At 38.9% G+C, this 26365-nt stretch overlaps 1 protein-coding gene across 5 annotated transcripts; it reads left to right on the plus strand.

The window, feature by feature from the left end:
- Positions 1 to 1692: 1692 nt before the first annotated feature.
- Positions 1693 to 26234, plus strand: nup98 (nucleoporin 98 and 96 precursor). Of its 5 annotated transcripts, none has more exons than XM_077194791.1 (33): positions 1693 to 1888; positions 3319 to 3425; positions 3535 to 3633; positions 4179 to 4361; positions 4471 to 4610; positions 4760 to 4867; positions 5069 to 5252; positions 5334 to 5536; positions 5648 to 5782; positions 5911 to 6043; positions 6196 to 6288; positions 6381 to 6524; positions 6659 to 6792; positions 8045 to 8232; positions 8328 to 8447; positions 8545 to 8828; positions 8923 to 9036; positions 9145 to 9283; positions 10844 to 11021; positions 11146 to 11298; positions 12268 to 12492; positions 12575 to 12701; positions 13303 to 13720; positions 13818 to 14050; positions 14391 to 14660; positions 14751 to 14908; positions 20271 to 20411; positions 21923 to 22077; positions 22178 to 22399; positions 23077 to 23318; positions 24405 to 24559; positions 24633 to 24744; positions 24963 to 26234. In XM_077194791.1, the coding sequence occupies exons 2-33, from the start codon at positions 3347 to 3349 to the stop codon at positions 25163 to 25165; spliced, it is 5472 nt and encodes a 1823-aa protein (XP_077050906.1). In that variant the 5' UTR covers positions 1693 to 1888; positions 3319 to 3346; the 3' UTR covers positions 25166 to 26234. The 5 variants fall into 5 exon arrangements, with proteins under 5 accessions (XP_077050906.1, XP_077050908.1, XP_077050909.1 ...); XM_077194793.1 differs by having other exon boundaries at positions 5651 to 5782; XM_077194794.1 differs by having other exon boundaries at positions 1723 to 1888; positions 5648 to 5770.
- Positions 26235 to 26365: the final 131 nt, after the last annotated feature.

The raw sequence follows: 26365 nt of genomic DNA on the forward strand, positions 1-26365 counted from the left end.
AGGCTCAGTCCTACACCTATCCGATAGAGAAACCGAGCGTAAAGACATACTGGGGTCATATAAATCTTTAGATGCCTATAACTATGTGATGAATGGTCATGTACAAGACTTGTGTGGTACGATCCGCAGTTCTGCCTAGCCAGCGCCAAGAAGACGTCAATGTAAAGAGTGACATTACGGTGCAATTTTAATGATGTGAATATTTTCTAGAAATAAAAATTCCAGATACAGCATATTCATTTTTCATTGATTCTTGCATCCAACAACACAACAAGATGACATTTAATAATAATAATAGTAATTTAAGCTCCTTATTATGTAGCCGAATCTGTGCTGGTTTGTATTGGCCGCCTGCAGTTTTCCCTGTTTTGCCTCCAGCTAGCGCCGTGACGTAATTGTGACGTCGGCTCGAAATTGGTCTATAATTCAGTGTCTAATATTTTAAACAGCGGAGCAGCACAAACAAAACTTTAACCGGCACAAACGAAGTAGGCTATACAAACGAACAAGACTATTTTGTGTGAATTTGGCGCATGTTGGGAGTGACCTCAGTTTTGACCAATAAATATTATTTTAATAACCGAATAATAACCACAAAATAAACGTTTAACGGCACAAATCAGCACAAATGATTAAGCCTATTTTGGGTGAATTTGGAGCAGGTCGGGGGCTGGGGACATCGTCGTCTAAAATTCGGGTCAAATATTTTAAAAACCGAAGCAGCATAACGAAGTACAAACAAAGGAGGCTATTTTTGGCTCGTTTCCACTGAGCAGTACGGTACGGTACGGTACGGTGAAAGTGGAGTAGGTCGGGGGGCTGGTGACGTCATCACCTGTAAATAAATGTCTAATATCTTAAAAACCGAAGCAGCACGAAAACAAAAACCTTTAACCGACAAAAACCAGCACAAACGAACAAGACTATTTTATTTGGAGCATGTGGGTGGCTGGATGACCTCAGAATGACCTATAAATATTATTTTAACATGTAAAAAACCGAAACAGTACAAAAAACAAAAGTTACAGCACAAATTAAGTAAAAATTATTGAGCCTTTTTTGCCGACGTTTTGCATTGGGTGTGATCAACTTCACGCAGTGATTGACAGGGCGGGAGAGGGCGGGGACGAGATTGGCTCGGAATGCATTTTGCTATTTTGCTACATTCATTGCGGGACATTTAATAAAAATGCAATCGAAGTGTCTTAACTGTGGGTGTAAATGCAAATAAGAAAAATTTTGGTACAGTTTTTGCTTGAACATGTTAAACATATCTAATCATTTCTGTAATATATTTTCATTTAGCAACTTATAAAACGTTAAAATTTATCGTTCAATTTGTACATATTAAAACTAGTTTATGAAACATCAAATGTAAATTATATAATTAAATTTTAATTTTCAGTTGGCACCAAACGTTGCACAAATGTAATAGAAAATGTAAATTCAATTACAGAAATGCATTGCCATTTTGTCATTTTACATAATTTCAAAATTGAATATTGCTACCCATTTACTTTCATAGTAGGCCTATGCTGACAAAGTCTTGCCATTAGTGTGTACGCATACCAACAACAACAACAACGTGTCCTGACTGCACATTCATATAAAAACATCTGCTTTGTGCGTATTATTATACAAGAAGAAAAAGCCGAAGCGAAGGAAATAAACACGTGATGCGTGATGACGTCTGAGCTCTAAATATGACGCTAATTGCTATCTGTTAGCTACGTTGTTTCCCTCCATCAACACTGAGCAGAGACAGAAAGTCAGCAAGTTGATGTCCTAAACTGACAACACCGGATTCACGTTTGCCATAAATATCGAGCCTTTCGAGCGAGAAACACTTTATTGGACGTTTGGTTAAGGAATCACCGGATAATAAACGGTAAGACTGATTATATCCGCTTGTTAGATAAATTGCGTTCCAAACCCGATTGCTAGCAAGTTAGCATTTCTAGCGAGCCATGTGAATTTGAAAGTAGAAATGGGAAATGCGTATGGCATTTGTGTATCTGTATGGGGGCTAAATAAGTCGAAAGATGTTTGACAAATGTTATATATTAAATCGATTGATAGCAGCTCGTTGACGCTTTAAATAAATCTATTGGAAATAGAAACTTTAATATTAGCACATGACGGCTAACGTTACCTTTCTTTTTACTAGCTGCGTTGGTCCGCACTTGTTTGTACAGACTGGTTCGCTCAGGTTTAATCCGGCACAAACCAAAATATTTATGTAATGAAGTGTTTTGTCGAGGTGCAGTCATATGTCAATCATAGAACCATAAACGAAATCTAATAACAATTCTCTCAGGCCGCAAATTCACTTGCCCCTGATATTTCTGGCGCCCAACGTTGCTAATACTAGGCATTAAGTCTCACATCAACACAACAGTAACAGACATGGCAAATTAGTTACCTTAATTTATTGTGTATTATGAAAACAATGTTAACAAAAGTCTTGAATGCATTGTTCATTTATTTATATTGCTGGCAACGGTTTTTTTTTTTACATAAAAATGCATAAATTCACCTCCAATGTTTAAGATGTTAATAGTTGAATTTGATTGTTTTGTCTTCTCTGAAATTGATATAAAACAGAGTCATTAACATGTTTAAAATATTACTAGATCATTTTCGGATCCCTTGTTACCAATTAATGCCACATTTTGAATTATTTTATGCTATGGTCGCTACTTGTCTTGAATTAAAAATAAAAACATGGCAACTTTCTTTTCAAGGCACATCATATGTAACTGTTTTAAAATGTATATTTGTGCTTTCACATTTCATATGAAAGCTCGTTTGTTTCTGTATGGATGTTTCCACAGTATGAAAATGTGAATTATGCAAAGGCAGTATTCATTTAAACACTTGCTATGTCCAGCTAGTCTTTGTGGTTGTGTAATTGTAAAAAAAAAAAAAAAAATTATATATATATATTTAATATTATTTACAAGCCTGATGTATCATAACATTATTTTTCAACAAAAAACCCTAATTGGGAAATCAAGTAAAAAATGTTAAATGAGCTAGTTTCAGTACAATGACACTCTTTGTAAGGCAGTTGACTTGATATGCTTTTGTCACTTCCTAAGTTCTTATAAGACAATCAGACAGGCAATCATTCCCAGCAGTTATCCATAGTAGGTACACCTTGTCAGAAATATTTATTGCAACACAGCATTGTAGTGAACAAAAGAATGATGTGACGCATAACCATTTAGGTATTTTGAGTGGATTGATGTAAATGTAAATCAGCTGAAGTGTATTTTGACCTGATTCTAGACCTAATAGCACTTCTCTTTTGTGTAGACATATGCAGGCTCTATAGCAGTGCAAGATGTTCAACAAATCTTTTGGTGCTCCCTTTGGGGGAGGGACAGGAGGATTTGGGACTTCTTCTACATTTGGGCAACAAAGTAAGTTAATATGTGTGCTGAAGTTTTTCATGTTTAGAGAAATGAGAGAACCAATAATTAATATGGTACAGAGACCAAGTAAGAATGTTTTTGCTTCCTTTGTCATCAGATGCTGGCTTTGGAGCAACAGGGGGCTTTGGATCTTCAGCGTTTGGTACGGCAAACAACACAGGAGGAGGACTGTTCGGGACCACCCAGAACAAGCCAGGTAATGCAGAATCTTTAAAAACTCAAAGAATTAATCACTTTAAGATTTGAGTTGATTATAGTGATTTCTTTGAAATATAAATAGCTTTTTATTGATGGATACACTTGTATTTGAGACTTGTCTAAGATTTATGCATTCATTTATTCAGTGTAGATGCAGAGGCAACCTGCATGAACACATTGGTGTGTTACAAAACCAGTTCTCACTGATCTAAGCACTGCAGGTTAAGATGACGAGAATACTTTACTTTAAATGTTAGTCTTTTGCAAAATAGAGCGTGAATACATAGATGAATGGTGACTTGAGCTGTAATGGAACAAAATAATGTTTGCTGTTGAGTGAGTCATCTTAGAAGTGAATTTGCTGTGAGTCAAGTTGTGACTCGCTAAGAAGACATATCTGAGAATTACTGATTTGAGGATGGTTTGGAAGGAAGACTCAATTAGAATCGTTGATGTGCTACACATAAGATGAGTGGTCCCATGAGAAGCTTGTATTTGGTCAACAGTGTCATTTGTCTTGAAATATTTTTGTTTGTCCTCAAGGTGGTCTCTTTGGCTCAAGCACTTTCAGTCAGCCCGTCACCTCCTCCACCAGTAGTGGGTTCGGGTTTGGTGCCCCTAGTGGCACATCAAACAGCCTTTTTGGAAGCACCAACACCGGAAGTGCAGGACTATTTTCCCAGCAGAATAATGCCTTTGGTGCCAACAAACCAGCCTCGTTCGGCAGTAAGTTTCCTGCTGAATGTGTGTGTAAATAAATGTTTTTTTTATTTTCCTGAATTAAAAGATTAGCTTGGAAACAACGCACTAAATAACTGTTTGAATTGCTTTGTAGCTTTTGGTACCAGCACCAGTAGCGGTGGATTGTTCGGGACAACCAACACTGCATCCAACCCATTTGGAGGAACGTCAGGCTCTTTGTTTGGGGCATCAAGTTTCACTGCTGCACCCCCTGGCACAACAATCAAATTCAATGTTCGTTTAGATATGATTACACTTATATATATATATTATTTTTTTTTCTTCATGGATGCACTTTGAGCTACCTGTCTTTCATACAAGGTTTTTTTTTACCAAAATCTCTTGTTTTTTTATTTTTTTTATTTTGTTTTGTTTTTTTACAGCCACCAACTGGTAGTGACACAATGGTAAAAGGTGGTGTGACAACCAGCATTAACACCAAACACCAGTGTATCACTGCAATGAAGGAATATGAGAACAAATCCTTAGAGGTAGGATGGATTCTCACTTTGTGGTAGTTGTTTTAGTGCGTGGCGACCTATTGAAGAAATTGTCACAGTGCACTATTTGTCAGGTGCTTTGAAAAGAAATTGTCTGCAGAAAACAGAAAATGTGTAACAAACCTGTTGTCTAGAGTTTTGAGGATTTGGAGCAGTGATAAAATATCTATACCTTTCTTTCCTTGATCTAAGGAGTTGAGGTTTGAGGATTACCAGGCTGGAAGGAAGGGTCCTTCCAACCCTATGGCAGCTGGCACAGGTGGTCTCTTTGGACCGACAGCCGCAGCTACTCCCAGTACTGGCACTGGACTCTTTGGCTCCTCAGCTCCAAACACTGGCTTCAACTTCGGCCAGAACAAGACTTCATTCGGCACGAGTAAGTGGTTGTACCTTAAGAATTGGTTTGGTTTAGCTTTTTGTTGTTGTCTTGAATATGTGTTAACTTCTTGCACTGCAGGCACCGGGGCATTTGGGACAACCGCAGGAAGTTTGTTTGGCCAGCAGCAACAACAGCAACAACAGCAACAACAGCAGCAGCAGCAGCAACAGCAGCAAGCTTCCAGTCTCTTCAAACCATTTGGCTCAGCCACCACCACCCAAAACAACACTTTCTCCTTCGGCAACACCAATACCATGGGCCAGCCCAACACCAGCACCATGGTGAGTTCCAGCAGATGTACTAAATATCTGCAGTCTGAACTGATTTACTAAACTGATCTTATTAATCTAAAATCTCAATTCTGTGTTTAATACATTAATTTCATTTCTAAGCAGGGGCTGTTTGGCAACACGGCTGCCTCTCAGGCTGGAGGACTTTTTGGAAACACTAACACGAGTACCGCCGCAGGCTTTGGCACAGGAATTTTCGGTCAAACTAACACCGGCTTTGGGAATGTGGGTACACAGGTGATTTCTGAAGAGGCTACAATTAGCTGTATTTTTCCTTTTATTTTTTTCAAAAGTCAATTTTCAGATTTCTCATGGTACTTTTTTGCATTTTTTCAAAATGGTTAACTTGTGTCTTTATTTCACAGAATCTTTTTGGTAATAAACCTGCTGGATTTGGCACCACCACTACCAGCACACCCTCCTTTGGCACAGGAACTGGTCTGTTTGCAAATAAGCCTACACTCAATCTAGGGGCTAACACGAACACCTCAACCTTTGGTGAGTCTTAATGAAGTTGTTTGATGTTAATGCTGATCAGTATTTGCTGCTATTAAATTTGGTTGTCTCTGGTTGAAATTATGCCCATCACTTTCACAACCAGTTCACTCCTAGATTTGACCTAGAAATTAAATTCTTCTATTTTTTTGAAGGATTCGGTGCAACTGGTGCTGGTGGGGGTCTTTTTGGGAACAAAACTGCTGCAACAGGACTGGGAACAGGATTGGGAACTGGCTTCGGAGGAGGTATGTTTTAGGATGCTAGTTTTTTTTAAAAATGTCGTTTGTTACTGTGTGAATTTAAAATGGGCCTTCTGAGTATTTATCTGTATTTTCAGCTGTAGGAACAGGCCAAACGTCATTGTTTGGGAACAACCAGAACAAGCTGGGCTGCACCCTGGGGTCAATGGGCACCTTCGGGACTGGAGGCTTCAACACTGGAGCCAACACTCTGAATTTTGGAGCTCCTCAACAGCCTGTGGGTCAGTGCAAATGCTTCATAAATGATTTAATTCCCAATACTGGTTTAAATAATGTTGATAAGTTAAGTAATGATAGGTAGATTTCTTTGAGGTTTTGTAAAATAAATAACTGGTATACCTTGTTTTGTTCACAGCTCTGACTGACCCCAGTGCAGCAGCCGCTCAGCAGGCCGTCCTCCAGCAGCAGATCAATGCATTGGCCTACTCTCCTTTTGGAGACTCACCCCTCTTCAGAAACCCACTGTCAGATCCCAAAAAGAAGGAAGAGGTTTGATTTTTACAGTTTAGAATGACCCTGACATTCCTTTGTTGTAGGGTTGCACAATTTGGTGAAAAAAAATCTAATTGTGATTTGATTTGAAGATGTGATTTAAAAAAAAAACAACCTGTTTTAATGTTGTTTGTAGGGCTGCAGAATTTGACCAGAATTTGTGATTATACATCAATATGCCTAAATAAAAAAAAAAAAAAAAATTCTTATTGCTAAATGTAATTAAAAAAATACTGTAAAAATAGTGTTTATGAAAGAATATAGTTATTTTGTTTTCCAACTAAAATTACATGGTTATATTTATGGCTGTCTTAATTTCTACATTTTTAAATGTTTACCATCAAACAGTTGTTTTGACTAAACAACAACAGGCAGCCCTTAAAACGTATCTTTTGCACTTTTCATTACAAGTTTGGGAAGATGTTTGGTGCATGTTGCATTCGCAATTGCATGTTAAAGTGACCCAAACTCAGAGCATATGCAGAGATGGAGTTTGTGTGGAGCAGCATTTACTGTGAACCATGGAAAAAGAATCAACTGACACTTTTAGTTTTCTTTTGATTAATCATGCTGCCCTACTTTTATTGAGCCACTCACTTATGGCACTTTTCCATTATCAGTACCAGCTCGACTCGCCTCGGCTCGCTTTTCGCTCCGTTTTCCATTGCAGATAGTACCTCCCCAATAGTACCTGGTCGTCATAGCGACGCCGCAGGAAACTGCCGTGATGTAATCTTCAACGGGACACACCCGCTATCCACACACAGGACAATGGAGGAAATCGAGTGTCTGTTTTTGATCTTTGGGATGTGGCTGTTTCTCACATGGCGTATTCTTCCAATTTGCCATGGGTAAAGTTATATCTATTTAAAAATCACGCAATCTCTGGCCAAACTATTTAAAAATGGCGGGGTTATTGTGGATACTCTGTCTGGCGCGTGCAATGATGACGCAGTGAATAGTGACGATTATCTCTGACCAATCAGCAGTCTGCCGTGTTTACACGTCACATTTTAGTATCGCCTCAGCTCGCTCAGTACCTCGCCGGAGGTGATACGAAAAAAAGTACCCGAAAGCAGGTACAGGTACAACTTTTACGCAGTGGAAAACCAAACAAAGTCGAGTCGAGTTGAGGCGAGCTGGTACTGTGTAGTGGAAAGCGCCATAATTTAATAAAACATCAGAGACCACTGGTTTTTAACCATTTGGCACAGTATATGCACTGCTAATATATCTTCTCCTTCATTAGCGTCTCAAGCCCACAAATCCAGCTGCACAGAAAGCTCTGACCACCCCTACTCAATACAAACTGACCCCTCGTCCTGCCACCCGTGTGCGTCCCAAAGCTCTTTCCTCCTCTGGCTCCTCCAAATCTCAGCTGTTCGATGGGCTTGATGATGATGAACCCTCTCTTAACAATGGAGCCTTCATGCCTAGGTAAGAGCCTGACGTCATAACTATAGCTACACTTATTACACATGTAGGTCACAAGATGTTGTGCACTAACTAAAGTGTTCCTATCTTAATTTTAGGAAGAGCATAAAGAAGCTTGTGTTGAAGAACCTGAATAACAGCAGTCTGTATAACAACTCTGTGAACAGAGAGGTTGATGATTTAGCCTCCCCTTCAGAGTACCCACAGAATGGACTCCGGTAAGTTGACTAGTTCTCAACCGTTTTGATGTGAAGTAATATTTTCCAGTCATTAAAGAGGCAACCTCAAATTTAATGTTTTCCTGTCACACTTCAGTCTGAGTATGGATGATGGTGAGACTAGAGAAGTCACTGTTGAGAGAAGTGGGGAGGATGATCTAGAGGTTTCCAAGTTCTACACCAACCCGATCACCAAACCCATTCCACACGGCCAGCCAAGCCCCTTGCTACAGGACACCATCTCAGAGTTCAACATGCGGGGAACTGCCAGTCATCGCAATGGCTTGGAGACGAGCAGTGAGGAGATCTCTCTGGCTGAAGATTCCATTCAGGAGGAAAGAGATGAGGAGCTGGAGGCTCAGAAACCTCCTCACCCAGCTGGTACGCTAGTCTCGGTTCATGTTCCTTAAAACATACAATGTGTTTGATGGGCTAGAAATCTTATTCTAATCTATCGTATTCTGACTTCTTTCAGGTATAGTTCTTTGCCGTGTAGGCTACTACACCATCCCATCCATGGAAGAGCTGGGAAAAATGTTGAATGAAAACGGGGAGTGTATTTTGGAGAACTTCACTGTTGGCAGAAAGGGTAAAACTATTGCTCGAAGCATCACCATGCAAAAGAACAAATCATATTCCAAGTAGCCCACCAGTGGAGCGTGAGATAACAATGTGTTTTGTTGTTGTGGTTTTGCAGGCTATGGGTCCGTTTTCTTCTCTGGTGAGGTGAATCTTACCAACATGAACCTGGATGAGATTGTGTACTTCCGGCGTAAGGAGATTATCGTGTACCCTGATGACAAAGACAAGCCTCCTGTTGGAGAGGGACTAAACAGGTAATCTCAGGATTTAACTTTGCAAGTGTTTCACTTGCATTTGTGACTCTAAAATAGATGTTCAAACTGTAAATGTATTTAGAAGCGTGCTGCATGTGTGTGACTTAAAGGGCTCCCTGCGGGTCCTTGAAATGTCAATTTCGTTTTTTGAAATCAAAGGTAATAAAAATTCTTAAATGGTACAACAAATGTCTTGATTAGGTCTTAAATTTGGGAATGGAAAAACCGAAATCAAGATACTGCCTACTGTGATTATTAAACTTCAAAAGGCTGTGATTTCATTAAATGAATATTAAAATTCATTAAATATTAACGATGCATGTTTCAAGGTAAAAAAGCGACGCTGTTGCCCATTTTACAGGTTCTCAGTTTCAGAACATTTCTCAGTCTATGAATACTGTGTATTTATGCCAATTAGATTTTTTATTTTTATATACAGGCCTACAAGTAATTTAGGGCTGTTAAAATTAACACATTCATTTTGCAATAAATAGTTTTTCCTCAGTTAACACGTTAAAATTGAATGCAATTAACGAATCATTCTTTTTTTCTGTTGTCCTTTGGGTGCTCTACAGTATATGATTACGCTATCTTTCATTCAAGTGCTATTAAACAATTCAAGCTCAATAAGATGCAAAAAGAGCTCAAATTTGTAGTGGTGCGCTGAAGCCCGAAAACTATGTGCTGTACCGCGTGGAGTTCTCTTTCAAGAAGAGTGTAAAGAAAAAGAATAAAAAGAGCTGTCTGAAAAAATAGGAAGTGTGTCAGATCCATTCCATGTCTTTAATGACAGACAGCAGCAGGTTTATTAGGGTGCTGTCACTTTGTTACTAAAATAACAAAGACCGAGAAAATCACTTGCTGCTCGAATGAATAAATTTTGTAGCTTTAATATGGATTAATCTATATTCAATTATAATTTATGCAGTGAAGACTGTGACAGTGTTTGATTGTTCAGTTTCTGTATACCTCAGTAACCTGTTAGAATTACCTGACAATCTTAAAACATTGTTTGCAACTAAAACACTATTTTTTTTGGGGGTGCATTTTAGCAGGGCAGGCAAAAATCTGAACAGGCCTGTGTGTGCCAGTTATAAAAAAACCTTGGTGTTGAGCCCTGATATATTAAGGGCACCGCTAAATGGGACATTTATTACAATTGGTTTATGTGAAGATAGTTTAAGTTCACTTAAATTAAGTAATTTTTTTTAAAGCCAACTAAATGTTAAAATTGATAGCTCTCAATTATACCATAATGTTGAATGGCTATAATAAATGGCTAAACAAAAAGTTCAGTATCAGTGTGAAACTAGTGCTTAGTAAAAAGATTCCATTAAACAAATATTTTAAAGATACCATATTTGTTTTTTCTGCATTATTTTGGAGAGTCAATGTGAATGTATTACAATATAAAAATATATTAAATAATAAAAAAAGATTTAAATCACATTTTTCGAATCTGGATCGGTTTTGCGTCCTCCTCAACCACTTCTGTCACTGTCTTTGAAACAGCACTACTCCTTATTAATTCAACATAACATTGTTTTCTGTTACATGCAGACGAGCTGAAGTGACTCTAGATGGTGTGTGGCCCAATGACAAGACAACGTGCTGTCAGATCAAGAGTCTAGAGAGGCTGAATGAGATGAACTACGAGGGCCGGCTTGAGGCAGCCTCGCGCAAACAAGGTGCCCGCTTCTTGGAGTACAGACCTGAAACTGGATCCTGGGTCTTTGAGGTATGAGCTCCTACACCAAATGCTCCACTTTGCATCATTTTATTTTCTGACCGGTCTTGTATTGCAGTTATCTGTTGTCATGTATAATAAATTGTGAGAATGTAACTGAAATCTCCTTTTACAGGTGGCCCACTTCTCAAAGTATGGCCTGCAGGATTCTGATGAAGAAGAGGAAGCCCCCCCGGCCAAGCTGGACCTGAAGAAGCTGAAGACAGGGGGCGCCCCTGGGATGTCACAGCTTTCACTGACCCAGCAGCAGATGGCGCCACAGGCTCAGGTAGACTGAGGAACGCACTGAGTCTGACACACATTGGTCTCCGGGGGCCACTCAAGTTCACTCATACCTGTTGTGCCCCCCCACAGTCCAGATCTACACTAGCAGTGGGGAGAGAGCAAAGAGCTTTAGAGGTTGAAATGCTTTTCAGCTGTGATGCAAAGAGATCAGAAGTTATGGAATTGCTGTTCACATATTTTAAATATTATAAGTTTACAAAGGAAGTTCATATTACAAAGGGAGTTGCCTTTTTTCTAATATTTATAGTTTGTAAAGCTGACTGTTCCTCTTAGCAGTTGAAATTAGAAGGTGCTTTGAGTGTTAAGACGATCTTACATTTTTCAGTGGAATATTATTTGTTATACTTGCGTGAATGAAACTTTAACTTTCAAACACAATAAAAAAAGGGTGATTCTGAATGTGTTTTATGGGAATAAGATGCAATCATTATTAGTGTATTTAATTATGCTTGGTTTCTTTTATTGTTGCCAAAATATAAAGTATATTTGTAGAACGTGGGCAAAGAATTTGCTTGACCAGATGTATTGTAGCATTATTTTTAACAGGTGATTTGAGTAACATTACATGCAATGATTAAAAGTGTGTCTGATCTGAGATATTCTACAGATATGAGCCTGTGGGCTTTCAGAATGTTTTATTTTGAAGTATAGCAGTGAAACATAAAATGTATGAAAGACAGTGTGTGAATCTTTGATTTTGTCATGTATTTCATTGACAAATAAAAGTACAAATAAAAGAGAAAATGTTTGTGTCAGGACATTTAATGGGTACATAATGCTTCATAGCAATGTTTTGATTTGTAAGCAGCTAGATCCTCGATGCCTGCCAAAATATTCAGTAAAAATGTGTTAATGGGCTGTCAGCATCAGTTTAATGATGATGCACAACTGTACTCTGCACTCGGATCAAGAACAAAGACATGACTTGATCTCTTTGTGTGCATATGTGTAGAATACTGCAGTACTTGAGCTGCTCAGCCGTGTGTCGGAGTTGGACAGTGACATGGCCGACATTACTCAAGAGCACCCCGCGGACAGTGTTTTGGGTGAGGAGGATGGAGAGAGAACTTCTTTGGAGGAGAACAAGCTGAGATCTGAGACTCCTGTCGAGCATGAGCCCGTGTCCGCATCCAGCCAGATCGCTTCCTCAATGGGCATCAACCCTCATACCTTACAGGTAGCGTGCGGGTAATTGAGTCATCGATTACAAATACGTTGCGTTCTGATATTTTAGTAACGTTGATTTGTGTTCCACACAGATTATGAAGGCCTCTCTCTTTGCAGAGGATGATGAATGTGACTTGTTTCAAGAGCATGGTCCTTCAAAGCTCATACTGGATGTGGCTTCCCCGAAAGTTTTACTTTCTGGACCTGGTCGGCCATCAAGTATGTCACTAATTCATTAAATGCAGTTTACATACATTACCGGTCAAAGGTTTTGGAATAATTAATAGTTTATAATGAGTTTAAATTAAATCTCTTATGCTCACCAATGCTGCATTTGTTTGATTAAAATTTTATATTTTAAAATTTTAATTTATTATTGTAATGGCAGAGCTGAATTTTTAGAAACCATTATTCCCGTCCTTTAGGTTCAAATGATTCTTCAGAAATCATCCTAATATGTTGATTTGGTGCTCAATTATAATTTCATATTATTGGTACTCTATTATTAATAATGGTTCATATCAATGTTGAAAACAGTTGTACTCCTTTATATTTTTGTAGAAATCATGATACTTGTCAGGGTGACAATTAACTTTGCCATCACAGGAATGTTTTCAAATGGAAAAGTTTAATTTTTTTAATCGTAATTTCACTATACTAGTTTTTACTGTATTTTTTTTATACCAACAAATGCAGAATTGGTGATGAGGATTTGAAAACTTCTTTAAAAAAAAACAAAAAAACAAATTTTCTCATGCACTGTACTTGTGCACGGTGCACTTCTTTGAACATGTCTGATATTACGGCTTTTCCATTGCAGTCGGAGCCCTGTTACAAACAAAGTTCACCTCAGGTGGAGGGCTTTTTCCCCAGTTCCCAGAGGCTCCTTTTGGTGGAATACCTCAGAAGCTTAGCAAGTCACTCGTGTCTGAAGCCCCATGGCCATCATTGGGTCCATCCTTCCTGTTGCCGGCCCCTCCTCCAGAACCTAAGCTTCGGACCATCGGGGCCCGTAGGCTAGGTGGGCCAGTACCTCTGGAGGGCTCCGTAACTGTAGGGAAAGGCCGTTTACTGATGGACGCGGCTCTTTTCAGAGGCCGGTCTTTCAGAGTGGGCTGGGGTCCCAACTGGACACTGGTGCATTGTGGAGATCAACTTAGTGTCACAGAAACAATGAAGGAGCAGGCAGCAGAGAGCATGGGTTTTGGCTTCTTACCCAAACCAACCAAGAGCAAACAGTAAGTTTTTCATAGTTTATCATCGCAAATAAAACGTAACTTATAAGAGCGACAGAATGTTTCTCAAAGTAATTTTCCCATATTTGCATCATACCAGGATCACTGAAAGTCTGTTTAAAGTGCGTATGGAGCATGTGGTCGGCCTGGAGCACAAGCAGTCGGCTGAGAGCCTTGCTCTTATCCACAGGCCGCTGGAGATCAGTCTAAAGCACAGCACAATCAACAGAGAGGACTCCTGTCCTTTCATTCAGCCATCGAGAGGAGTGGACGCTCTGCATGGTTATGCTGAATGGATTGTGGAGGTCAACAAAGATACAGGAGGAGGGGATGGTATGAAGTTTTTTTTTTTTATTAATGTTTGTATGTGGGTGTGTGTGTATATATATATATAAATATTTTTTTTTCTCTCAATAAATCACAATTTGGACTCAGTAAGTGTTTATCAAAAGTGATGGTAAAATCATTTAGTGTTATAAAATATTTAAATTTCATATAGTTCTGTTATGTTTCTATACTTTATATTCATCAAAGGGTCCTTAAAAAAAATCCACCAATATATTAAGTAGCACAACTGTTTCCAACATTGATAATAAGAAATTTTTAGGATGCTGAAAATCAGCTTTATTATATAAAAGCATATATTATAAATAATTTTGATCTTCATCATTAGCTGGCCTGGCCCATTGGCAGCAAATTTGGACTTTGTGTGCTGCCCTGTGGGGTCGTCTTGGTGACCGAGATGTGGAGACTGAGCAATACTCGGACTACCAGCAGCAGCTTGAGAGGCGGAGGAGCTTCTCACACTGGCTCTCTGTAAGTGCAGCCGAGTGTATAGAGGAGGAGGTGGGCCGGGCTCTTCAGCGCAACCACGCTGAGGCTGTATTCAGTTACCTTACCGGCCACTGCATAAGCAAGGCCTGCAAACTGTCCCAGAAGAGTGGTGAGTGTACACAATTTTTTATGAATGCAGTCAAGCTGCATGCTGTAAAGCAGCATTAGTGGTTCAAACAAAGGCTGTGTGTCTTTATAGGGGACCATCGCCTTTCACTGATGTTGTCTCAGGCTGTGGGCTCTGGGTTTTGTAGAGATCTACTGGCTCTGCAGCTCACTGACTGGAACAGGATGCAGACAGACTCCTTCATTGAAGAGGAGAGGCTGCGAATCGTTGCTTTGCTTGCAGGCAAACCAGTAAGTAAAAGAGTGGGCGCATCAGTTTGTAAATTTAATGGGTGAGGCTTCCAGTTAATTTTAGTTTTACAAAACAGCTTGTTATGCTGGTCGTTTTTTTAATTTTAATTTTTTTTATACAACTTTATTTTAATTCACACTCACCAGCCACTTTATTAGGTACAGCTTGTAGTACCAGGTTGGACCACCCTTTGCCTTTGGAACTGCCTTAACTCTTTGCGGCATTTAACTATAGGTCCTGGAAACATTCTTCAGAGATTTTGGCCCGGATTGAGATGATAGCATCATAAAGTTGCTGCAGATTAGTTGATGACGCGAATCTCCTATTCCACCACATCCCAAAGATGCTCTATTTGATTGAGATTTGGTGACTGTGGAGGCCATTTGAGTGAAGTGAACTCATTAGCTACGTTTACATGCAACCAAATAATCCTTTAGTAATCGGATTGACGGTAATCGGACTGAAAAGTCTTCATGTTAACACCTTAATCGATCCAATTGACCTACGGCTAAGCCACGCCCCCTCCACTCGGACAAAGTCAACATTCGGTTACAGAAGCTATTGCAGCGGTCACATTAGGAGACATTTCACAGGAGGCAATTGATGATTTTTGGAGACAAAGGTTATATAGATATATTTTGGTAGAAAGTTTTTTAAAATGTTGTGCTTCAATATGTAAATAATAGGGGTGTAACAATATTCAAACCGAACCGAAAAAACGCGATACAGAACACACGATTCGAACCGCGATACTCTTATTGCGTACCGAACACGCCCCGCCCAGCCCGGCTCAATGGACTTCATGTCTTATGTGTACAGAACACAACGAATTCAGTTTTGTAGCCTAACCACCATTAACACCAAATAACAAGCTCCGTGTTTTGTTACTTTCGATAATAAGCAAGGTGTAATCTTTCAAATTCCGTCTATTTGATCACGAAATTCAAACAATAAAAGGCGTTTTGGCGCTCTTTGCTGTGGCGTGACAGATCGCTGTAGGCCTACTAAGCTCCTCATTTCAAGCGGCAGCGCGGCGCGCGGGTAAACGTGATCATCTCTTCCTCAGTTACAGAATGGACACCTGAAGGTATGTTGAAAGATGCAGTATACTTACTGAAAGGCATCATAACTCGTGTAATCGCTCAATCAGTGTTTCAGCAGCGGAAAGACGTCAATAAGACAGCATAGCTTGTCACTAGTATTATATTTACCCCAACAGGCAAGTGATTCAGTGTCCACAACTTTGGTTCCTATAAATGAACTCTTGCACTAAATAAATGCACCATGTTAGCCTATATATTATATTTTACTTAACCTGTTAATGATATCTTGATTATTTAATGTATGTTTAAAATATCTTTCATGAAAATGACAACTGTGTAAAGTATTATATTTCAATAACAAATTAGAGTAAAAACACAAGTTAATGCAAAAACTGCCTTATGTTCAGTTTACATGTTTTCATACAATGTGTTGTGTGTTGATTATTATATCTAAAAAATAAATAGCATCTGAATTTAGGTTAAAAGTCTAGGCTACAACCTTTCATGTTATAGTAATGTGCGGCTCCCTATATAGTTTACAGATTTAGCAGATTTTTTTTAATCCTTGTGAAACGTTTAATTGTAATTGAATTAATTTAAAGACAAAGACAATTTTTTCATTAAACCACTGTTAAAAAAAGAAAAAAGAAAAAAACATTTTTTTAGCTTTCTAAACCGAACCGAATCAAACCTTACCAAGACATAAAAACCGTGGGAAAACCGAACCGTCAATTTTGTGTATCGTTACACCCCTAGTAAATAATGGTTCATGATCAAATTAAATATGTACAGGTCTAAGTTGCATATGTTTCCAGGACAAGCCTTTTTTACCATCTTTACCTAGAGTACTACCTCCGTTAGTTTGGTGCTACAGTATTTACATGAATCATTCAGCACAACATTGCTAACATTTGTTATCTCGGTTATTTACAGATACGTTAATGAAGCTAAGTGACATGATGTACAACGCAGCTAGAAGCTAACGTTAACGTTTTCTAATGTTAGGCTAACATTAGGTTACGTTAGAGATGTTAAAGATAACGTTCAAATACGTTGTTGACTTATCTTAGAACAGATGTAGACATCCTTGTTAATTTATGCACATTTAGTTGGTGGTGTAGTCTACCGCATAACTTAATCCAGACACTTCTCGGTTGAGATGTGGCTTGGGAAAGGGTAAAAAATACACACCGTCGCCCAGCCTCTCGGGATACCTAGTGTCGTAGTTGCATGTACCCCATGCACACCGTTTGACCATTTTAAACCTAAAATGACAAGAAAAAACATAAAAACGAATGAAAACTGACTAACTGCAATGCATTTCAATGGACGAGGAAGCAGAGAATGTCTGAGTGTTTTGGGTTAGCTATGCGCGCTGTGATTGGCTCATCGCGTTTGGGGGCGTGGCTTAGCCAAAGGTCAATTGAGCTCGATCCGAATTAAGTTTCGATCGGATTGAAAGGGGTGGTTTATTCTTTTACTAATTCTATCGAGAGAACATGTAAGCTCTTAATCGCCTAGAAAACCGAAACTGAAAGGACTGCACATGTGCAATGACGTTGAAATGGAGTATTGAGGTATGACACGCTGAACAAGCTATTCTTCTGGTTGAATAAAGTGTCATATAAATGAGTATCTCGTCATTCTGAAATTCTCCTTTCAAACCGCGATTGTGAAGTGGAGCAGGACAAAGTCCCACTAGTCCTTGTTTCGGATTATCATCCACAGACGAGTGGTTTTGGGTGTGGGGAGGGGCATTTTTACTGCATGATAAATAAGCAACACGGCATAACGTTTCAAATGCTCATTGTCTCCAAATTATGACCAGAAATGGATTAAATATTAAGTTGATGTTTAAAAAAATTAAGGACCAATGTTGGAGAATAGTTAGTATGCACAAACAGAAGGACACTCTGTATATTCGAGCAGTGTGTGCATGTCAAAAAATCTATTCTGATTTGAAGCTTGTGGCATAAACGCGCACATCAATCCTATCACGTTTAGCGTTTATGTAAACACTATGTTCGGATTTGTCAATCAGAATGAATTCAGTCCAATTGAAACAAAAGTTGTTCATGTAAACATAGCCATTGTCAAAACCAGTTGGAGATGATTTGAGTTTTGTGACATGCCGCGTTATCCTCCTGGAAGTAGCCATCAGAAGATGGAACACTGTGGTCACAAATGGATGGACATGGTCAGCAACAATACTCATTTTAGCTGTGGCATTTAAACGATGCAAATGATGGTACTAAGGGGCCCAAAAAGTGCTGAGAAAATATCCCCCTTACCATTACAACGCCAGCAGCAGCATGAACCGTTGATGCAAGGCAGGATGGATCCATGCTTTCATATTGTTTAGGCCAAATTCTGACCCTATCATCTGAATGTAGCAGCAGGATCAAGAGTCCTCAGACCAAGCAACAATTTTCCAATCTTCTATGGTCTAATTTTGGTGAGCCTGTGTGAATTGTTTCCTGTTCTTCTCTGACAGGAGTGAAACTGATGTGTGTTCTGCTGCTGTAGCCCATCTACTTCAAGGTTTGACGTGTTGTGTGTTCAGAGGAGCCTCTTCTGTAGTAAATCTAGACGCACCCTAGTGGCAGCAAATTTCATTTTGCAGCCAATGTCGTCTAGCAACTCTCCATTGGCTTGCAAGCTGGAAACTAAACTCTAGTCAGGCCAATCACATAGTTTATAGAGTCGGTGGGTGGGCTTAACATAATAATGGCAGAGTTGCGACGGGCTGGTGCTGCTGGCTAACAGCGGTCTTTCGAATCAGCTTTGGCCGTGACTCTGGAAGACTTGGAGTTTGAGAAAAGAACAAAGAACGGCACTGAAGTCCGTCGCTCTGACTACATCACCTTTTTTGTTGCTCTGGTTGGTTGTAGCGCTATCCTATTGCGTGCAAAGGGAATTTGAAAGACAACCGTTTATCCTGCCCCTCGGATTGAGCCCTGCCAATGGTGTGTTCCCAGACCCAACATCTTGATGTGGGTCTGGCTTGTCAGGCTAACTTTTCTGCAGACCTCAGTTGTAACGAGTGGTTATTTGAGTTACTGTTGCATTTCTATCAGCTCAAACCAGTCTGGCAATTCTCCTTTGACCTCTGGCATCAAGGCAATTTCGTCAGCAGAACTGCTGCTCACTGGGAATTTTCTCATTTTCTGACCATTCTCTGTAAACCGTAGAGATGGTTATGCATCAATCTCAGTAGATCAGCTGTTTCTGAAATACTCAGACCAGCCCGTCACGCACCAACAACCATGCCACGTTCAAAGTCACTTAAATCACATTTCTTTCCCATTCTGAGTTCTCAGTTTGAACTTGTCTACATGCCTAAATACACTGAGTTGCTGTCATGTGATTGGCTGAATAGATGCGTGTTAATGAGCAGTTGAACATGTGTACCTAATAAAGTGTCCGTTGAGTGTATTGTCATAATTATAAACACACTGGTTTATAGCGCAAATAGTTTTACCCTTTACCGCACTTTATTCTTCTAGTTATTTACCTATAGCAGCTAATGAATCTGAAGTCTCAGAAATTAGCTTACTTCTGAGTTGAAAAATAAGGTGGATACAGTTTAGTTATTTGTAATGTATATCGAAATAAAATCGATATCATGATGTGGCTTAGTGTGATGGTCAAATCATGCAGTGTGTAATTTATGTGCTACCGGCTCTAGAGTGGCACTGCTCATCCACACACAACAGCCCACGATACAGTGCTTCATCTTCTCAGAACAGCTTGGTGAATCAAGCCAATCTGAGACGCCCAAATCACCAGACCACGGATGCAAAAGGCAGATTTTCACTCTGAAACTGGCAATGCATACATCCATTTGCTGACAATCCATCCAAATAAAAACTTGATGGATTAATGTTTGAAAATAAAGAAATTAAGATGAACATATTAATATTGTAATCATTTTTAGAGTTTTATTTTAAAGGACAACTCTGAATATTTACTAAAAAAGAAATTTAAATGTAAATGTGTTTAAATATTAGTATAGTAATTTTATTTTCATTTACAGTAGAGCAGTTAAAATATTAGTTCATTTCTTTTTTGTTTTATATATTTAATAATAATCATTAATATTATTTACACTGAATTGATCAAAACAGTGGAAAAAAAAATAATTTCCCCCATTTGTTTAATTTGTTTTACTCCCTGAATGAGTGATTCATTCTTCCCAAATATACTGTAGCTATTCAAGTCATCTGGTAAACATTCCAGTATTTCTTAATGCAATATATAGTGCAGAAAAGTAAAGCCTTTTCGTACAGCCCTAATTTGTAATTTTATTTGAATAAAGGTGTGGCAGTCAACAGACAGCGTTATAAACGTGTGCTCCGAGCTTGACTGGAAGCGGTGTGTTGCTGTTCATCTCTGGTACATGCTGCCTCCCACTGCATCTGTAGCTGATGCTCTCGCCAAATATGAGTCTGCATTTCAGGTACCTCACAACTTTTTGAAAGCTATCTTAGTTTATCTTTGACGCAAGTGTAACATTTCCTAATTGCACCACTGTTCAAAAGTTTGAGGTCCGGAAGATTTTTGTTGTTGTAATTTCTCTTCTGCTCACCAAGGCTGCATTATTTGATCACAAATACAGTAAAAACAGTAATATTGTGAAATGTTATTACAATTCTAAAAGTCTTTTTAAAATGTATTTAATTGTATATTAAAACCTGAATCTAAATATGCTGCTTTGGTGCTCAAGAAAAATGTATTCTTAACATTAGTTATATTACCAAGTTGCAAATTTAACTGGTTTTTAACTCATTAACTTGTTTCCTTCGTAATTTATGCACGTCGTCTTACCAGATACGTGGTGTTTTTTTTTGTATGATTTTTGATTCATCCTTGCTGAATAAATGTGTTTAATTTTTTGAATCTTACTGAAATTCAAACTTTTGAACAAGTTCTTGTTGTTGTTTTAAACATTAAGATCCATTAGGCAACTTTTTTGTTTAATGTCAGTAAGTGTTTTTGAAGAAATGTATTTACTTCCAATAGAATTACTTGCCATGGCAACTTCTCACAACAAGACCATAGCTTGCTTAAAGACCATGTTTTAGCACCTTCCTGTTGAGAGATACCTATATAATGACGTTAAAGGGATAGGTCACCCAAAAATTTAAATTCTGTCAATGACTCACCCTCATGTCATTCCAAACCCAAAGACTCATTCTTTGAAACACAAATTAAGATATTTTTAATATAATCTGAGAGCTTTCTGTTCCTCCATTGACCGTACACAACTACCAATTTGACGCTCCAAAGAATTCATAAAGAGATTGTAAATCTAATTGAGGGGTTTAGTCCCCTGAAGAGACATTATAGATTTATGATGAACCAATTTAATTTAGGCTTTTATTCACATAAAAACATTCATCAACTCTCATATCACTTGTGGTAAACGGAAGCTCAAGCATGTTCGCTTGACGTGCGAGAACCAATGAGGTTCATTCTCATGTGTTACGCAGCACGTTTGAGCTTCTGCAAGAACCAATGAGGTTCATTCTCGTGTGTTGCGCTGCACATTTAAGCTTTCCGCAAGAACCAATGAAAGCATGTAGGGTTGAGCATCTGTTTATGCAGAAGTATGGTGCTGGTTAATGTGAATGAAAGCCTAAATTCAATCTGATCATAATATAAAGCGATCATGTCCATTCAGGAAATTTGGACTAAACCACTTGATTTATATGGATTAGTTTTACAATCTCTTTATGAAATTTGAGGCAACAAAGTGGTAGTTGCATGTATTGTAAATGGCGGAACAGAAATCTCTGATTTCATCAAAGATCTTCATTTGCATTTCAAAGATGAGCAAATGTCTTATGGGTTTGAAATGATATGAGGGTGAATAATTGATGGCATTTTTTTTCACTTGGGTGAACTAACCCTTTAAGAGTGTGTGAATAAATTATATATTTTAAAATGCTGTATTTGTATGGTTTTCAGGGTTCAGAGGAAGTGAAAAGGTATGCTTGCCCTCCTTTACCTCCCTATGTAGATGAACTCGAGTTGTTGGGTTTGGATGAAGAGATGGCTGAGACTGAGTCCAAAAAGCCACTCTATGACGTCTGCTTCCACCTACTTAAACTTTACAGTGACAGGTTCGTAATCCCGTCCTCTTTGATTCCTGTTTGTCCATGTCCATAGGCTGTCTATGTATACAGGCTGATTTTGCTCTTCTACTATTCCCCCCCTCATAAGGCATTACAGCCTACAACAGCTACTTGATCCCAGCACAGTAACTGCTGATAATCTGGACTACCGGCTGTGCTGGCACCTGTGGAACGTGTTGCAGGCTCTTAACTACAATCACCTGTCCACCTCATGCCAGGGCATGTTGCACACCAGCTATGCTGCCCAGCTGGAGAGTTCGGGATTTTGGGAAATGGCTATCTTTGTGCTGCTGCACATACCTGACTCTGGGTAAATGACGGCTCAGTTTTTATATTAGGATGAGTATTTCGAACAATCACAAACTAAATGAGTTGAATGAGTGATAGTTTTTATAGGATGAGTTGAGGGACTGTACGTGATGTGTTGTCAAAAGTACTGACTTCGGTACCAAGTTGGTACTGAATTTTTAAAAATGTGACCGTACCAGTATTTCACTGTAGCATTTTGAGCACTGTTGAACAGATTTTTAAACGCCTCTCATTGGCCTTTTTTCACTCGCTCGACATCTGTCTGTGATTGGCTACAATGATCAATGCTTCAAAAACATGTTGTACATCTTCACCAAGGCGCTTGCACAAATACACAGGAGCGTTTGAAAGGAGGTCTCTATTAGTGGATCCCTAATATAACAGCTAATAGACTGATCCACTGATAGATCCGCCTGCTTTCAAACGCTCCCGTGTGTATCTAAGCGCTTGGTGAAGAGCGTCAAAGACATCAATTTACAACGTTTTTGAAGCGTTGATCATTGTAGCCAATCACAGACATGTATGTTGAGCGTGTGAACACGGCCAATCAGAGGTATTTAAGAATCCGTTCAGGAGCGCTTAGTTTTTTTAAATTTCAGTACCGATTTGGTACAGAAGTTGGTACTTTTGACAACGCTAGTACATGAGATGATTCCTATTTTATGTAATTGTGTGCAGACGTAGAGAGAGTGCAGTGCGGGAGATGCTAAACTTACACTGCCCCCTTGAGGAGACAGAAGAGTCAATGGAGAAGGAGCAGTTTCTTACGGAAAAGTTGCTGATCCCCGTCCAGTGGATCCATCAGGCCAAGGCCATCCGTGCCTGCAGAGAGGGAGATAAACATCGTGAAGCCTTGCACCTTTACAAGGCCGGCCACTGGAATCACTGCCATCGGTTGGTCATCCAGCACCTGGCCTCAGGTTCGAATAAGCCAAAAGCGCACACAAGCTATTTATGCCTCAAATACGTTTTGTGTGTGCAACAATATAAATAACGCTTTTTTTTGGCTGCCATTCCTACAAATATTCACATTGACTGTACAAGAAAGTTGCACTGTAAAGGCCCAGTCACACTACACTTTTCGTCCCATTGACTTCTATTCATATGTATGCAAACACAGGATACGGGAAACACAGGCGCATTGAATAATTCGGGTTTGGTTAACTCATCTGCGAATTTGCATCACGTGAAGACATGTGACCACTAAAAGATGTATCCGTGATAACATGACCTCAGAAACTTTGAAGCTACTGTGGTTTGTAGCGTAAACTTGAGTAGATATTTTTTTTTTTTACATATTGGATTTGTTGAATTTATCATTCTAAAAAAGATGCTGCAGAGTATAACGTCATATCAAGACTTGCAGTGTCTGAAAAAAGCTGCATGTTCAAAGTCTTGTGTGACCATCTCATAAGAAGCTTTGTCGCCGAGTCTTTTTTCCCCCTTTCACACACTGAAGCGACAAAAAACTGTGAAAACGCACTTTAAACCATTTTATCATCTCAATTTTTTGAAATATTGGCTTTAATGCAGTGCTCAAAGTGGGCACCTTATCGCATTTATCACATGTTGCCAGTACTCTGACCATCCTAACCCCTGAATGCGATTTCAACCGAGGTTTACTCCCACCAGAACGCGTTCCAAGGCAGTATCGGGAGTCCCGGCACTCCCCCCCCACCCCCCCACTTTGAGCATTCCTTTAATGAAATAAAGTAAAATACAGGAAGGAACTACTAACCCATAATTTGAGTATGTCTGAAACTGGATGATTTAAGCAGTTTCTAGCAAAATATATGGTTTGGTTTGTTTAGTTTAAAATGCCATTTGGATTTAAATTTGGTCCCCAGCTCATGAAAATTAGACTATAGATTTTTTAGAATTTATGGCCAAACTGCGCAGTGTAACTCAGTTAACATATTTGCTGTATAGAACTTTCTGTAAAAGTTAAATACATGCCTGCCCTGAAAACCGGCCTAATGCTATCTTCCTGTCTTTTTTTTCCACAGACTGCATAATTAATGATAATCATAAGTACTTGTTGGAATTCCTGGAGGGGATGGCAATGCCAGAGCGCAGTGTTCAGATTCAGAGCTGGGACACATCTGGACGGGTCTACCTTGATTACATCCATGTCACCCAGACACTGCGGGACATCCAACAGGTAACCTGCTGCTGCTTCAGGAAAGTATGTTGCTTCAGTAGAATGAAAGTTTAACGTGATCATCTATCTATAGGCTGAAAGCCCAGGTTATGCGCTGGAGCGACTGCATACAGAGGTGACGTCTCTCTGTGGGAGAATAGAGCTCCTCCCCTGCTCCAAAGCTAAAGACAGACTTGCCCAATCAGGTCTGAAATTCTTTTCCTCTTGTTTTGTCGGAAATTTATACTGAATTAATGTTGCTGAAAAGCTAGTTTAAATAGTTTTCTTTCATTTATGGGACCGAGTTTTCTTTCATTTATGGGACCGGCTAGAAAACCAGCTTAAAACCTTAATGGATTGATTAACAATATGAATCCTCACAATTACTGTAGAATTGTAACCTTGGTTTTCTCTTGCCTTATAGAGATGGCCAAACGTGTGGCTAATATCCTCCGAGTAGTTTTGAGTCTCCAACAGGGTGGTGAAGGCACCCCGGATCCCCGACACATCCCTCTTTGCCAGCTTGCTCCACACATTGGACGTCTACCCATGCCAGAGGACTATGCTTTAGAGGAACTCCGCAGCCTTACTCAGTCGTACCTGCAAGAGTATGTTATCAGTCACTGAATATCAAGATATAGGTTTCTCGATCAGTAATGCAGAAGTAACATGAGTCTTGAGTGGAATTACCTTCAGCACTCCAATTATATGGCTGTTTCAGGCCGTGGTTGAACTTTCGATGCATATTTAGGCACAATACTTGTGAATAAAGCATTCCTTTGTGTGTTTGTGTAGGAGCTTTTTTATTTCTTTTTCCTTCAAAATCCTGTTTTGTAGTCGTAGACATGATGTATGAGTGTCTTTTATAATTAAAGTATCTATTTGAATACATCTATTGACTTAATCTGCCTAAGATACTCAGAGGAAAAATGCCAGATATGAGAACTCTACATTTGTCTATTCAGTTACATTGTGAAATATCATCTGGCCCATTCAAAGCTAAAATATAATATTGCGTTTAGGGCCTACCTTATACAATTCATAAAGACAATTAAAAAAAAAAAGGAGTGTTTTCTTTTGACCATTTTTTTCAGTCAGTGTTTTTAAATCTTAGTGTGACCATGTGTTGTAACCTTTTTGTAAGTACGGTATTTTTATTATTGGACTGCCTTAGTCTGTAAATTGCAAGTGTGCTTCTGTGTAAATGATAAGGTTACCCAGCCTGTAATGAGTTTTTTTTTTCTTTAAGAGATTAAGCCTTTATTTAAAACTAGTCTCTCCTCACAACAAAAATATATGGCAACAATAAACATGTAAAAGTGTGGGCATATCTATTTTTGTAGGGTGTTCAACATGTTGATCTGGATAACCTTATTGTTAAAGGTTTACCAAATGTAAAACTAAATAAATTCAATGCTATTAATCAAAGAAAGTTCATAGAAATCTATTTTGTGGTTCTTAAGTGTTCAACAATATGTGACTGGCGATTCTTATAAAACTTTAATCAAAGTCAACCTGACATCTCTTCTGACTAGGATAGGGTTTCCCTGAAGTAATTACATTACAGCATTATGCGAACCCTTCATCCTTTGTTTTTTTTTGTGTGCAAAAAATGCCCTAGTCTCTAGTAATGTGCTTGTTTCATGTAAGGTTTATTTTCTAAAAACATTGTAAACATTAAACTTGGTTTATGACAGATTATGCTTCAGATAATTAAGGTTCTCCTCTTTGAATTGGGTGCGTGTTTGCGGCTGTCTGAGTATTGTTGTGTGTTAATAGTGTAAATTCAATAGTTTGAATTTCTAATGAAAAATTTCTTTGTATTTT

Source organism: Siphateles boraxobius, unplaced genomic scaffold (assembly GCF_051911475.1).
Source record: "Siphateles boraxobius isolate OS27281-9 unplaced genomic scaffold, OSU_SipBor_1 11, whole genome shotgun sequence".
Taxonomy (NCBI): Eukaryota; Metazoa; Chordata; class Actinopteri; order Cypriniformes; family Leuciscidae; genus Siphateles; species Siphateles boraxobius.